Genomic DNA, 14,607 nt, shown 5'->3' with positions numbered 1-14,607 from the left:
AACCATAGTAAAACAAAGACTTATATTTTTGATATTTATTTTATATATTTAAATGCCATTTAACAAAGAAAAATCAACGAAAAAAATGAGTTTGCATGTCACCTCTGACATGCGTGTCATAGGTTCGCCATCACTGGCTTAGGAAAACAAGCTTTAGAGGTAAAGGAAGTGCCATGGAGCTTGGGAGTGAGGAAGGTGCTTGGGGCAGGGAGGAAGAGGGAGGAGGGAAAGGGAAAGGCACAGGCAAGCTCTCAGGAAAGGAGAGTGCCTACATTTTATTTTTAAGGAAATCTTTGTTTTCTTTCCGAAAATAAAAATGTAGAGACTACATAAAAGCAGAAAGAAGAAAACAAAGAATACAAATCTTATGCAGAAATACACTTTATGTATATGTGTGTGTATAATAGCCATCTTATTGTACATAGTGTTTTGTAACCCCCTCTTTTTTTCTTACTCACATTGTGAAGTTTTCCATGTGAAATAAAATTTATATCATCTATTAGGTGCTTATTTGTGCATTGTAAGACTATAATTTAATAATCTTCATTCTGAGACAATGTTTTTATTTCACTATTATGAACAGTGTTATCAATGTTATAATGTTATAAGTATGTTAAGATTTTGTTCTTTTTAAAAAGGTTTTGCTTTTAATACACACTATTATTTTTATTTTTCAACAGGTGTTTGCATACGATCATTGTTTCTGGTCTATGGATGAATCTGTCAGAGAAAAGTATGCAGGTAAGATCTATTAACTGCTGATAATACAGAAAAGGTGTCTTAATGGTTTTTTTCTATAAATTATCAGTATTATTTTGTGTAACTTTAAAAACTGTGTAGAGAATTTCCTCTAGTCTTTGCTGTTAGAGTTTTTGTATTGGTTGGGAAATGGGAGCTTCACAGTGAGCTGTTCTTGGTTTAAGGTGATCAAGTTAGATTGATAGGACACACGATTGAGGTTATCTTACATGCATTCGAGGCCTTATGTGGCACCAGTCGTACGCAGTAGCCACTTAGAGTCCCTTAGATGTCTGTGATGTGGTCTAGAGAGGCAGTTTGGTGTAATGAATACAAAGCCACGGAGAAAATGAAACCTTGAGTTTTAACCCAGGCCCTACTTCTGACTGCCTCTGTGACTTTAAGTAAATCACTTACCCTTCAGTGTTCTGTTTTCTGTCTCTATTGAAGAGGAATGTACAACGTTCTCTGTAAATTTGCTCTGGAATTCTCTTATTCTGTTGCTCTCTTTGATGATGACTGTCTCAAGCCCTCTTTCATCACAAGTTTAGGACTACAGTGATAGCCTTTTATTTCCTTTATTCCTAACTGCTTACCCCACCTGTTTCTAAGCAATCACTCTTAAATATTGAGCGTCATGTTGTATTGACTTTTATCATGAGAAACAGCAGTTCTACAGCTGTTTCAAAAAGTTAAGGTCAGTTTGGTCTAGCTGGTCCAATGATGACTTTAAAGAATGCTTCAGTCGGAAGTATGTTGATGATGTACTAATCTGGTAAATTAACTAGGAAGTGAGGCATAATGGAATGCTATTTATAGCATTTAAAACATAACAGCATCCAGGCCTCTCATATTTAAAGTGTGTCCAGATCCCACTTCCAGTTTGTGAGGGCAGAGGTGTTTCCCCAACACCGCCACCAAACAATGCTGCAGACACCAGGCGCATGTCCTACAATTAACTCCATTCTGACACAGTCTACCTGGAGATAGCATCAGATCCCACAGGTTAAGGGTTCACTCCTACAAGACTGCCCCCATCCCCACACCTCACTTCAGACACCAATCACAAGTCCAGGTTGTTACCTGTGCTTCTGACCAACCAGGTGTAGATTAGAGGTTCCAGTGATTCCCCTCCTTGGACCAGAAACACCAGTTGCTAGTTCAGGTTGTTACCTGTACTTCAGACCAATTGACTCCATATATATATTTAAAGAGTGAGAGAGATATAAACATCAATGAGAGAGAGACATCAATCAGCTGCCTCCTGCATGCCCCCTACTGAGGATGGAGGCCAAAACCCAGGCATGTGCCCTGACCAGGAATCAAACTAGTGACCTCTGGTGCATGGGCCGACGCTCAACCAACTGAGCCACACCGGCTGGTCCAATCTATATATATAAAAGCCTAAGCGACTGGTCAACCAGTTGCTATGATATGCACTGACCACCAGGGGCCAGTCAACTTGGACAGATGAAAAGAGAAACAGGTGATTGAATCTATGAAAGATTGCAAGCAGGTGGGTCTGAGCTGCAGTTTGCATTGGGAGGCCAGGCCTTCGGCCCAAATTCCACCACTCCCCAGACACCATTCCGGAGGCGCAGTGCCCCCCGACTCCCGTCAACCCCTCCAGCTGCGTCCTCCCTGGGCAGCCAGGACTGAGGGATAGAGAGAGGGAAAAAAGAGACCACGAACTCTGTTCCTAGTGCCCACCTCCTCCTATCAGACCAGAGCCACCCCAGGACTTGCAGGATGGCACGCAAAGTGGATGACCTAGCTGCGCAGTTACTGCAACTCCCTGGTCTGCCCCGGGCGCCCCTCGGGCACTCACCCCATTTCTCCGAGTGTGCAACGCTAGCAAGGCTGCGGGAGCTCCGCCCTAGGGACCCACTTCTTTATAGCTGGGTGCAGCAGACCAGGAGATGGCGAGGGGTGGCGGTGGAAGATGGGGGCAGACGCTCAGCTGACTGGGATGAGCAGGGCCCGGATGAGTGGGAGTGGTTCCTCCCCAGCCGCCTGCCGCCTCATGCACTGCTACACCCCTTGGGGGATGTTGGATGTTAGATTCAGCCCGATCCCTGCAGGCCATGCTGAGGGACCCCACTGGTGCACAAATATGTGCACCGGGCCTCTAGTTGGCTATAAATCAGAGGTTTCCATCAACTCCTCCTTGGGTTTGATTAATTTGCTAGAGTGGCTCATAGAACTCAGAGAAACATTTTACTATAGGTGACCAGCTTATTATTCAAAGGTATAACTCAGGAACAGACAGATGGAAGAGATACATAGGGCAAGGTATGGTAAAGGGCATATAGATCCCGTGTTCTCTACAGGTGCACCATTCTCCCCAAATTTTCATGTGCTCACCAACCTGGAAGCTCTCCAAACCCTGTCCTTTTATGTTTTACTAGAGGCCCAGTGTACGAAATTTGTGCACTCATGGGTGGGGGTCCCTCAGCCCAGCCTGCGTCCTCTCAGTCCGAGAGCCCTCGGGGGATGTCCAACTGCTGGCTTAGGCTCGCTCCCTACCACCACTGTTATACTTGCCAGCCATGAGTCCTGCTTCTGGCTGAGCAGCGCTCCCCCTGTAGGAGCACACTGACCACCACGGGACAGCTCCTGTGTTGAGCATCTGCTCCCTGATGGTCAGTGTGCATTATAGCGACTGTTCGTTTCTCCATTTGGTCGATTTGCATATCAGCCTTTTACTATATAGAATTAGAAGCTTCAGTACATGATTGATTAAATTACTGGCCATTGATGATCAATTATATCTCCGGTTCCTCTCTTCTCCCCAGAGGGGAGGTGGATTGAAAGTTCCAAACCTCTAATCACATGATTGGTTCTCCTGCCAAGCACCCCCATCCCTTGGTGCAGCCCAAGAATAACCTCATTAACATAACAAAAGACATATAACTTTTGACACTTAGGAAATTCCATTTGAGTTACAAAAAATATATTTCTTAAAAAAAATCACAATATTATCACAATATTCATGACTTAAGTTTGAATGGCTTATTTGATTTAGCCTGTAGAGGAGCATTTGACCCTATTATTTATGTTCATGGTAGAAAGCTAGAAGAAATTTTCAATATCTTCCACTCTGTCCTAGCTGGTATATATTATGAACCCTGTAATTTAAAATTGCCACTGAGTAAACAAAAAAAAGAGTCCCTGGAGAATTGCTGCTAGTCACCATAGACCACTGGTTTCAAAACCTTGACGACAAAAGTAAAATAGGCTACCCGTGAATTATAGAGACTTGAAATTTTGTTCCAGAGTAGTATTTTCTGCCTGGTAAGACTATTTTTGCCTTAACAGCTTGTTTAAAAAAATAAATAAATAAATGAACGTTTCCAGTGAAAAAATTACTGAGGAAAAGGAGAAGAAATTTATATATATATGATTGTTTTGAACTCAGTATCTATTGAATAAAGCATTAGCTGAGGGGTATATAGTTAATTTCAGTTCCACCTAGGTCCCAAGGTTAAATTTCAGATATTTATAATCACAGTTTACTGAATTAGTAGTTCATTAGCTTTTTAAAGCATTGCAGAATATTTTTGGCCAGTGTTTATCGGGAACTTTTTACTCATTTTGTCTCAGGTACTAACTAGAAATATCCTGAAGAACATTAGTCTTTGGAAGCATTCATCAAATTTAAAAGTATTTTTTTGGAGAGAAGCTGAAAAAAAGTGCATTTTTGAGGTTTGTTTTTTTTTTAACTGTTCATGTGTAGTTTTGTCTTAAAACATCCTTTCTTTCTCTCTCTTTTAGGTCAAGATGATGTTTTTAAGTGCCTTGGAGAGAATATTCTTCAAAATGCTTTTGATGGCTACAATGCATGTATCTTTGCCTACGGACAGACTGGTAATATTAAATGATATATGTTGTTTTTTTAAAAATATATTTTACTGATTTTTTATAGAGAGGAAGGGAGAGAGATAGAGAGTTAGAAATATCGATCAGCTCAGCTGCCTCCTGCACACCTCGTACCAGGGATGCGCCCGAAACCAAGTTACATGCCCTTGACCAGAATCGAACCTGGGACCCCTCAGTTCATAGGCTGACGCTCTATCCACTGAGCCAAACTGGTTAGGGCTGTTGTTGTTTTTTTAAGCTTTAAGGGTTATGATAGAAAATATACCAAAAAGGATGCATATTGTAGCATCTTATCAGTTATGATGGATAAGGAGCATTTTGACTTCTGTACCTTTGTGGTCACTGTACTTAAAGTGAAGGAGTCACTGTTTTAAGGTTATATTGTACCCTTGTCCAATTGAAAACTGTTCTTCATGGAAAAATGCTTATGATATTGTTAAGAGGCAGAGTGTATAGTATTTATAAGGGCGGTGGCTCTGATCCAGGTTATCCCAGCTCCAACCCTGTTTCTGCCATTGACTAACAGTGAAACTTGCCCCTCAGTTCACTTGTCTGTAAAATGTTGATAATTATAGACCTTTCTTATTGGGTGGGTTGTCACAATGAGTTAACGTGTGAAAACTTTTAGAAAAGGCTTGGTACATAAGAAGTGGTGTATTAGCCCAGGTAGCATGGCTCAGTGGTTGAGTGTTGACCTATGAACCAGAAGATTCCTGGTCAGAGCACATGCCTGGGTTTTGGGCTTGATCCCCAGTGTGGAGCATGCAGGAGGCAGCCAATCAGTGATTCTTTTTCATCATTGATGTTTCTATCTCTCTCTCCCTCTCCCCCTCTCTTCCTCTCTGAAATCAATAATTTTATATATATGTATAAATATATATAAAAGGAGTGGTGTATTAGTTTAGAAATTATGATAATGAGATAAAGTGTCAAGTGACAAAAGCAGCAACTTGTGTTTAAAAGTGTGTTTATAGGCCATGGCCAGGTAGCTCAGTTGTTTAGAGAGTTGTTCCAGTACGCCACGGTTGCGGATTCAATCCTTGGTCAGGACACATGCAAGCATCAACCAAGCTATAATAATAAAAGTGTAATATGCTAATTAGACTGGACAGCTGAATGACCTTTCGGACCAAGCCGGGACTGCAAGGCTGAGACAGCCTCCCCGGCTGCGAGGGTTGAGCCCCTTGCATGAATTTCATGCATCGGGCCTCTAGTGAATGCATAAATAAGTGGAACAACCAATCAATGCTTCTCTCTTTCTCTTTTTTTTTTAAAATATATTTTACTGATTTTTTACAGAGAGGAAGGGAGAGAGATAGAGAGTTAGAAACATCGATGAGAGAGAAACATCGATCAGCTGCCTCCTGCACATCTCCCACTGGGGATATGCCCGCAACCCAAGTACATGCCCTTGACTGGAATCGAACCTGGGACCTTTCAGTCCGCAGGCTGACGCTCTATCCACTGAGCCAAACCGGTTTCGGCTCTCTCTTTCTCTTTATCTCTCTTCTCTCTCCCTCCCCCCTCACTCTCCCTTCTTTTCCCTCTGTCAAATCAATAAAAAATAAAATAAAAGTATGTTTATAAAATCACTGCTACTAAAAAAAAGAAACAGAATTATACTAAACAGTGTGATTGCTTGGATTTTTTTTTCTTTCTATTTTCTGATGTTTTCTACATTGTCTTTAATGAATATGTATTCTTGATACAATGGAGAAAATAATTTTATGGTAGGAAAAGATTACTCTGGTTTCTACACTATTGTCAAGGGTAGTAGGTTACTTTGCTCTGGGGCCTATAGGGATAACATAATTTTTGCGGTATGGTTAGTGGCTGAGAGTAGGCACAATAGTATTATTGATCATATGGATTTTCCCTGTTGATTTTAGAAAACTATTTTCCAGCCCTTTTAGGTAATTTTTTAAACTCTGAAAATGCTTAAAGAAGTTTTTGTTTTCTTCTTGAAGGATGTTTACTTTTGACTTTTCCACGTGCAGTAGGAAAGCTTCTGTACTTAATAGTCTCATCATTATATTTGGGTATATTTCTTATTTTATTTAGGGCATTTTCCTAAGTGCTAGTAATTTATTTTGAGCATTGGAAAGAGCTTTATGTATTTCAGCTTCTCAAAGAGACAGTAATAACTGCAATTTTCATTTTTTTAGGATCTGGAAAATCTTATACCATGATGGGCACAGCTGACCAACCTGGATTAATTCCAAGACTTTGCAGTGGACTCTTTGAACGAACTCAGAAAGAGGAAAATGAAGAGCAGAGTTTTAAAGTAGAAGTGTCCTATATGGAAATTTATAATGAAAAAGTCAGAGACCTTCTTGATCCCAAAGGGTAAATGACTTTGAGACTTTACTATTACAGTATTATGGACTAAAATTTAAATTGGCTTAAGTAAAATTTTTTACATTGAACTCTAACAGAGTTTTTTACCTAGTTATGTGTGATTTTATCTAGATTCCTAGTTACTGTTTTGTGATTTGCTGTTAGTTGCACTGAGTGGCTTTCTGCAGCCAATTCTGGGCTTTTGAAGTTTGGGCTGAGATGGGGCAGGGAAGTGTGGGTGAGCAGCACCTGTTTGGGTCATACTGCCTTCGTCATACACATCCTCATTACTTAGTTTCCAGATAACTGGTATCCTTAGTCAAGTAGGTAATTATTGTTTTTTTAACCAAGAAATTTCAGGAGGAAATCAGCTGTTTGTTTATAGACTGTGGAGAGAGAGACAAAGGGATATGAAACCTGGACTCTAGGATCATTAATCTTAAAGATTCCTAGGTTGTTAAAAAGTCCCAATTTATGGCATAGACTTTGAAATAAAAGTGGCTCAGAAGTATTAGAAAGCCTTAAAAATGTTGTTCTCACTCTGCAGTCATATCTGAACCTAATGGAGAAGATAAGAGGTATCTGAGGAAGTCTGTTCATTGCACACAGCATTTTCTGAATTCTGATTTTAGGGAAGTATAACAGTGAGCGAAAGAAACAGATAATAACCACAGCTTGTGGCTTGTGGATGTAGAAACAGTATCTAGGAGGTCAAAGAGCCAAATGAGCTGAGGCTTACAGAAAGTGCAGAGGGTAACGAGGGGACAGTGAGTTATGTTTGGATGAAGATGGTCAAGGAAAGATGGTCTTAGAGGCAGTGACTGATAGTGATTCATTGAGACCGTTGCTCAATCACAATGAGCATCTTTGCCCGGAGAAGGGAAGATTCACTAGAGCAGCGGTTCTCAATCTGTGGGTCGCAACCCCTTTGGGGGTCGAATGACCCTTTCACAGGGGTCGCCTAAGACCATCGGAAAACACATATATAATTATATATTGTTTTTGTGATGAATCACTATGCTTTAATTATGTTCAATTTGTAACAATGAAAATACATCCTGCATATCAGATATTTACATTACAATTCATAACACTAGCAAAATTAGAGTTATGAAGTAGCAATGAAAATAATTTTATGGTTGGGTGTCACCACAACATGAGGAGCTGTATTAAAGGGTCGCGGCATTAGGAAGGTTGAGAACCACTGCACTAGAGGGTGCTTGATGAATTTTGTGCTGAGTAGGAGTTTGTTGACAGAGAAGTCAGGTGAGAACCATTCAAGCACAGGGACAGCCCATGCCAAGCATGTTTGGAGAAATCCCTGGTTTGGAGAGTGACCAGCTGTCCAGTGTGACTGGAGGGCAGGATGCATGGAAGTCAGAATAGGGCACAAAAGGAGGCCAGACTTAAGGAAGGTTATGGCCTGAGCACCCACATCTTGCTGAATATTGTGCCCTTGTACTTTTTCTGGCTCTACCCTGAAAACTTTCTCTTGCACTTTCATCTCTGTGAGGACCATCATTTACTTAGAAATCCAGCCTAGACCTACTCAGAAGTTTTTAGCTGGCTTCATTCTTGTGTTTTGTATCCCACAGTACATGTGCAGCATAGCTTAAACTTTATCTACAGTTTTTTCATGGTCTAATAATTTCTTATATGTTTGTCTTGTGTATAGCTTAGTAATTAACAGCTTGGGCTTTGGATTTATCTAGCTCTGATCTAGGCCCATTAATTGTTACCTATTGATCAAGGTCCTTATGCTTTTTAGGCCTCATTTGTACAGAGGGTATGATAATATTACAGAATATCTCAGAGGCTGTTGCAGGTAGACTGGGACGCTACACTTGAGGCCTTAGAACCTTTATGATGCATAGTAAGTGCTCAGTAAGTATTAGCTGTTGTTATTGTTGTCTCCCCGATGGAAGTTCTTGAAGTTTTTTATAGTGTTTCTGAACAGTTGAAGTAAATAGATAAAAAATATAAAAGTGAGCCCTAGCCGGTTTGGCTCAGTGGATAGAGTGTTGGCCTGCGGACTGAAGGGTTCCAGGTTCGATTCCGGCCAACGGCATATGCCCAGGTTGCAGGCTCGGTTCCCTGGATATGCAGGAGGCAGCCCATCAGTGATTCTCTCTCATCATTGATGTTTCTATCTCTCCCTTCCTCTCTGAAATCAATAAAAATATATTTTTTAAAAAAACTATAAAAGTGATATTTTTTCAGTGAAAGACTATTTGAGGGAACTTTGCTTTGTTATTCAAAGACTAATTTTATTAATTCTGCATGTACTAGGTGTAATAATGTAATTCTAAGAGGCTTACTTATTTTTTAACTAGAGGCCTGGTACACGAAAATCGTGCACTGGTGGTGTGGGGTCCTTCACCCCGGCTGGTGCCCTCTCACAGTCCAGGACAGGGAGCGGACCTAACCTGGCAGTCAGACATCCCTCTAGCAGTCCAGGACCCCTCACTCCTTACTGCCCACCTGCTCACTGCTTCTTACCACTCGGCTCGCTGCTCCTTAGTGCTGCTGTGGAGGTGGGAGAAGCTCCGGCCACCGCTGCTGCACTCACCAGCTGTGAGCCCGGCTTCTGGCTGAGCAGAGCTCCCCCTGTGGGACCACACTGACCACCAGGGGGCAGCTCCTGCATTGAGCGTCTACCCTTTGGTGGTCAGTGCGCATCATAGCAGCCGGTTATTCTGGTTGTTTTGCCATAATGGTTGCTTAGGCTTTTAGTATATAGATCATAAATGAGTACTTAATTTTATCTAATATTTTTCCTACATTTATTGAACTGACTGTATGTGTTTCTCTCCCCCCGCCCCCCCCCCACTAGTCTATCAATGTAGTAAAGGCCATGAATCTTTTTCCAGTACAAAAAACCACAAAAACTGGAAACCCCAAGATAAGCCCAATTTTAAGTTTTTAAATCATCATCAAATTCATTATTTGTCGTCTTTTGTCTTTATTCATGACCGAGGTTGGTATGTAATTTTCCTTTCTTGCACAGTTAACGTTTATTGAGTTTCTGCTCTCTGTCCCACATTCTGTGAAATGACAAGTAGACTGTTTGTATTTATTTGACTTGGCATTCTTTGTGGTAGCAAATAGACATCCCACAGTGTACCCTTTTGAGAGATGTGATATTTTACCACATTGTGAAGTGTTTGTTGCCAGTCAAGATTTTAAATTTTGGTTTAAATTCTTCTGGGATCAAGTCAGTGGTTTTATTTTTTTTGGAGCTCTCTTGAATTTAATATGTATTTTATGGAGCACAGTTGAATGCTTTAAAAAACAGGTTGTTTAAAAATAATTTCTTTGTTTTTAATGCACAGAAGCCGTCAAACGTTAAAAGTCAGAGAGCACAGTGTGTTGGGACCCTATGTCGACGGACTTTCTAAACTGGCTGTCACAAGCTATAAGGTAACAACATCCTTTATGTAATTCGGTGTAGCAGTTTTTTTGTTTAATTTGTGATTATCATTATTTTTGAAATTTAAAAAGTTACAGCAGTGTCACTTAATAAACTACTTTTTACATAATATTTTACTTACAAAGCTGTACATGGCTGTCAGGACAGTTTAATTGTGGGAGAAGGTGTACATTTGCAAGACACACCTATTCCTCTATTGTAAGGTACACTTTTTTGTGTGTTTTACAAGCTCTAAAATTGTGATGTTCCTTACAACGATAAATATCAGCTTTTTGTCCTCCCTGAGAGTACATAACATAGTGAAGTTGCTTATGATTGAGTGGATATAATGAAATACAATGTACAAGTTGAGAAGATGGAATTCAAAGCCTGTTTCTAATCTGAGAGAATCACTGCCTTTAGTTAGTTCTTGTCATTTTCAAACTCAGGGTTCTGCTTTGTGTGAATCCATAGGTCTTTGCGCACTGGAGAAATGGGGGTGGGGTGACATGCTGTGATGTAATGTACATTGAATTGAGAGTCTGAGAATGTTGATCCAGTGACACTTAATCCTTTTGTTCAATTTCTGTTTGACTCTGGGTTCTTTACCTCCCCTACCCTCTTTGTCCTAATTTTCAAAATGGAAATTAGTTTTATAGTCTTGACTATCTGATGAGGTAGGTTCATTTGTTTCTTTGTTCATTAATGAATTCTATCATTTGGTCAATGACACTTCACTTAGTAAATATCTGTTGAATACCTGTCATGTGCCAGGCATTGCGCCAGATGCTGAGGATATAAAAAAGAGAATGAGATGGTCCATTACCTCAAGCTGCTTACAGATGTTATAAAGTTATTATGAAACAACATGGTTTTAAGTGCTGTGGTAGATGCATATTTGAGGAGGGGTACCTAACTTAAATGGATATGTAGGTGTCTGTGAAGGCTTCCTTGGAGGAGATCAAATGGGATAATGTATGTGAAAGTCTTTGAGAACTGTAGAGCAGCGGTCGCCAACCTTTCGGACTCATGAACCACCACTGGTTCGCGGACCACCGGTTGGCGACTGCTACTCTAGAATATGTCTATAAATGTTAGGCATTGTTGGTGTATTAATTATGATCATTTGAGAGCATATTTATGCAACATTGGAGAGCAAGATTGTTTTGAAAGCTCAAAGGAGATTGGATGTTAAAAAAATTAAAAGTCTCAATACAGAGTTCATGCATGAGGCAACAGATTAGAGATCAGTGAATAAATGTAGGATAAATAGGGTAAAATTTTACGTTAAACCTTAGGATTGTCAGATTTAATGGGTCTAAAGTGGATTTAGAATGGATCTAGAACATTGTGATTTTTTCCATTGTGGTGCCTATTTATATATCTTTTTACAGTTAATATTTTTACTTTGAGGCATTTTATTTATAATGTTGACGTTTTCCTTAAGCATTATTTTTAAAAATTTATACAGCAAAATAGAACCTTATGGTTTTCAAAGGTTTTTATATGTGTATGTCAGGATTATGTTTGGCTACATATAACAGGATTTAAGTTCTTTGGAATATGAATTATTATGTTTTGACGATTCTATGTTCTCAGTATCTTAAAATGTACCTGGCACATAGTAGGTGCTTTCAATATATATTTGAGTGAGTGAATGAAAGATGAATGAATGAAGGAATGAATGAAAGAATGAATGGTGAAAGGGCTGCTATGGTGGCCCTAAGGATGCTGTTAGGAAACTAGATTCCTGCCAGCTCTGTGGTAATGCCCTTATTCTTATAGTTCAAGGTGGCTCTAGAACCAAATGCAATAGTATGCCTATCCCCTTTAAGCACAATTCCCAGTGACCTGTATTATACTTTACTTCTCATTCGCTAAAACTTAGTCATATGGCCAGACTGAGCTTCAAGGTGTCTGGGAAATGTCCCTTAGCTATGCTGCAATATGCTCACTGAAGACTGGGTTCCTTTACTGGAAACAGGAGGAGACTGGATAGAAGGAGGCAGCTAGTGGACTCTTACACATATCATCTTTCTTGTTCCTTAATTAAATCCTTATAATGTAGATGATGTTATAGCTCTGCATTGTTACCTATGAAACTCAAATTCAGATTGTTTAAGTAACTGTTTTAGAGCTTGTAACATTTTTTAAAATGAAGATCCCATGATCTTTCTGTATTGCATCATGCTGTCTCTGTTTTAGCAGTAATGCCAACAAGTAGTGCAGAAATTTGTCTCTTGAAGTTTTTATTTTTAAAAATAGGTCTGGTAAGATATAGTTCAAGATAGTGAGATGATGCTCTGCTTGCTTGAGAGGTTATAAATTATTTTTGCTTTTTGCTTATTCCTGTAATCTAATTTAATAACAGTTAGCTTCTATTATTTCTGTAATTAAAGAAATTAAATTTTTTTCAGACTTCTAGATGAGATGAAGATTGGCATGGCATATTTGTCCATTTTATGAAACTCAACATATGGTGTCTAAACTTTTCTAATTCTCAGTCAAAGCTGCCACTTTATTTACACCTACAGAAAATAGTGTATTCTATTTGTTTTCATGGGCAGTATTGGCTATTGTACTCTGAGGTTTAATGTTCGTTGAAAAATAAAGTGTAAATGTCAACTATGGTTAAATAAGTAGTGAAACTTTTCATGTATTTCCTAGTGTAGCAGAGTTTTAATATATATTAGATGGATAATGAAATGTATGTCTGTGACTTGTTTTCACTTAGGATATTGAGTCTTTGATGTCTGAGGGTAATAAATCTCGTACAGTTGCTGCAACCAACATGAATGAGGAGAGTAGTCGATCCCATGCGGTCTTCAAAATCACCCTCACACATACTTTGTACGATGTGAAGTCTGGGGTAGGTGTTCAGGTGTATGTATGACCCCTCCCCTCCTTTTTTTTTAAATTTGTAAAGTGGATCATGGTTTATCTTATTCTCTTCAGGTGTTAGATGACTCGAAGTCCTAACTAAACGTGTATCAGTTAGGACACAGGACAAGAAACAAAAGCTACTCTTGGTAAACAGAAAGAGATTTAAAGGAGGGATTTGGGGGCTTGCAAAGTTGTTGGAACATCTGAGGAGGAGTGGGTTCTAGACTGAATCTCTAGGAAAAACTTCCAGAACAACACAAGCTTATTGACCAGGATGCTACCCCTGAGGCCACCACTATGCTGTGGGTGTGAGTTCCAGGCATACCCCATAGCTGTGACCCAGGGCAACATACTACCACGATCCTGCATGCCAGCAAAAAACCACACACAAAAAAAGGATGGCCTTTGCTTTACTTCTGTTTTCCAAATCTTAAGCAAGTGTGTCTGACAGAACCCAAGTCATCCCATAACCCTGGCCTGCGAGGGAGACTGGGAAATGTAAGTTTTAGCTTTCCACCATCTCCAGCTAAAGAAGGCGGAGCAGAAGTTATACAAGCAGATGGTCCAAAGTCTTTGCCACAGCATTTTTCCCCCACAGCATTTTTCTGAGCTTTGAACTCTGATGGCTAATGGTATAAGCTAATGTTAGTACTCTAGTTGATTCAGTGGAGAGACTTTTGAAATATTACCTTCTGCTAAGCAGCTAAGTTTTAGAAGGAATAAATTGCACTGGGGAAACTGCCCTATAAGTTGCTAGATTTATAGAATGATTTGTTTGAGTATTTGGTTTTGAAACTTGTAAGAGTAAACAGAGCCAGATACACATATGCTTCTACACACTGAAAACATCTCTGTTGACTTACACATTTGTGTTTTCCTCTTTTAATATGAACTTTTGCATATTTTATTATGATGCCCACCCCCAGCAAATCGATTTCAAATACCAGAAGCTAAAATAATTACCCTGGCAAAGCACTATATTTTGGCAGGATTTTTATTTGCTGAAAGCTTATTTTTCTTCTATTGCCATCACAGCAAGATTAGTGTAACAACAAAAAGTTCTTTGTTTCCTATTTCCTTTTCAGCATAAAGCAAAAAACATACTGAAGCCTTTTTTTTTTTAACCATAAGTACTTTTGATTTGGAAAGCTGAATATCCTTTTGTAGCAATATGTTTATTTATGGAAATAAATATGAATGTATATTTTAAAGGAAAGTTTTAAAAAATGATCCAGTCTATAGAATTTGGCATTGATTTTCCACATTTTTGTATTGCTGCCAAAAATAAAATGTTAATGTATGATTTAATATAAAACATTTTTTATATTAAAAATTTATTTTTCAGTTACAGTTTACATTCA

The 14,607-nt window shown here is 39.3% G+C and overlaps 1 protein-coding gene across 1 annotated transcript in view; it reads left to right on the top strand.

Moving 5' to 3' along the window:
• The window catches only part of KIF13B (kinesin family member 13B), a 203,666-nt gene that overhangs the window by 67,058 nt on the left and 122,001 nt on the right, over positions 1-14,607 (top strand). Inside the window, exons 4-8 of the mRNA XM_081092887.1 lie at positions 681-741; positions 4,513-4,605; positions 6,783-6,963; positions 10,287-10,374; positions 13,098-13,232. Coding sequence (XP_080949013.1) covers positions 681-741; positions 4,513-4,605; positions 6,783-6,963; positions 10,287-10,374; positions 13,098-13,232 — 558 coding nt within the window. The remainder of the gene's footprint in view (positions 1-680; positions 742-4,512; positions 4,606-6,782; positions 6,964-10,286; positions 10,375-13,097; positions 13,233-14,607) is intronic.

This window comes from Myotis nattereri (assembly GCF_964212035.1).
Source record: "Myotis nattereri genome assembly, chromosome: 5".
Taxonomy (NCBI): Eukaryota; Metazoa; Chordata; class Mammalia; order Chiroptera; family Vespertilionidae; genus Myotis; species Myotis nattereri.
The sequence above is the reverse complement of the archived record's forward strand: the minus strand, read 5'-3'. Positions and strand labels throughout refer to the sequence as shown.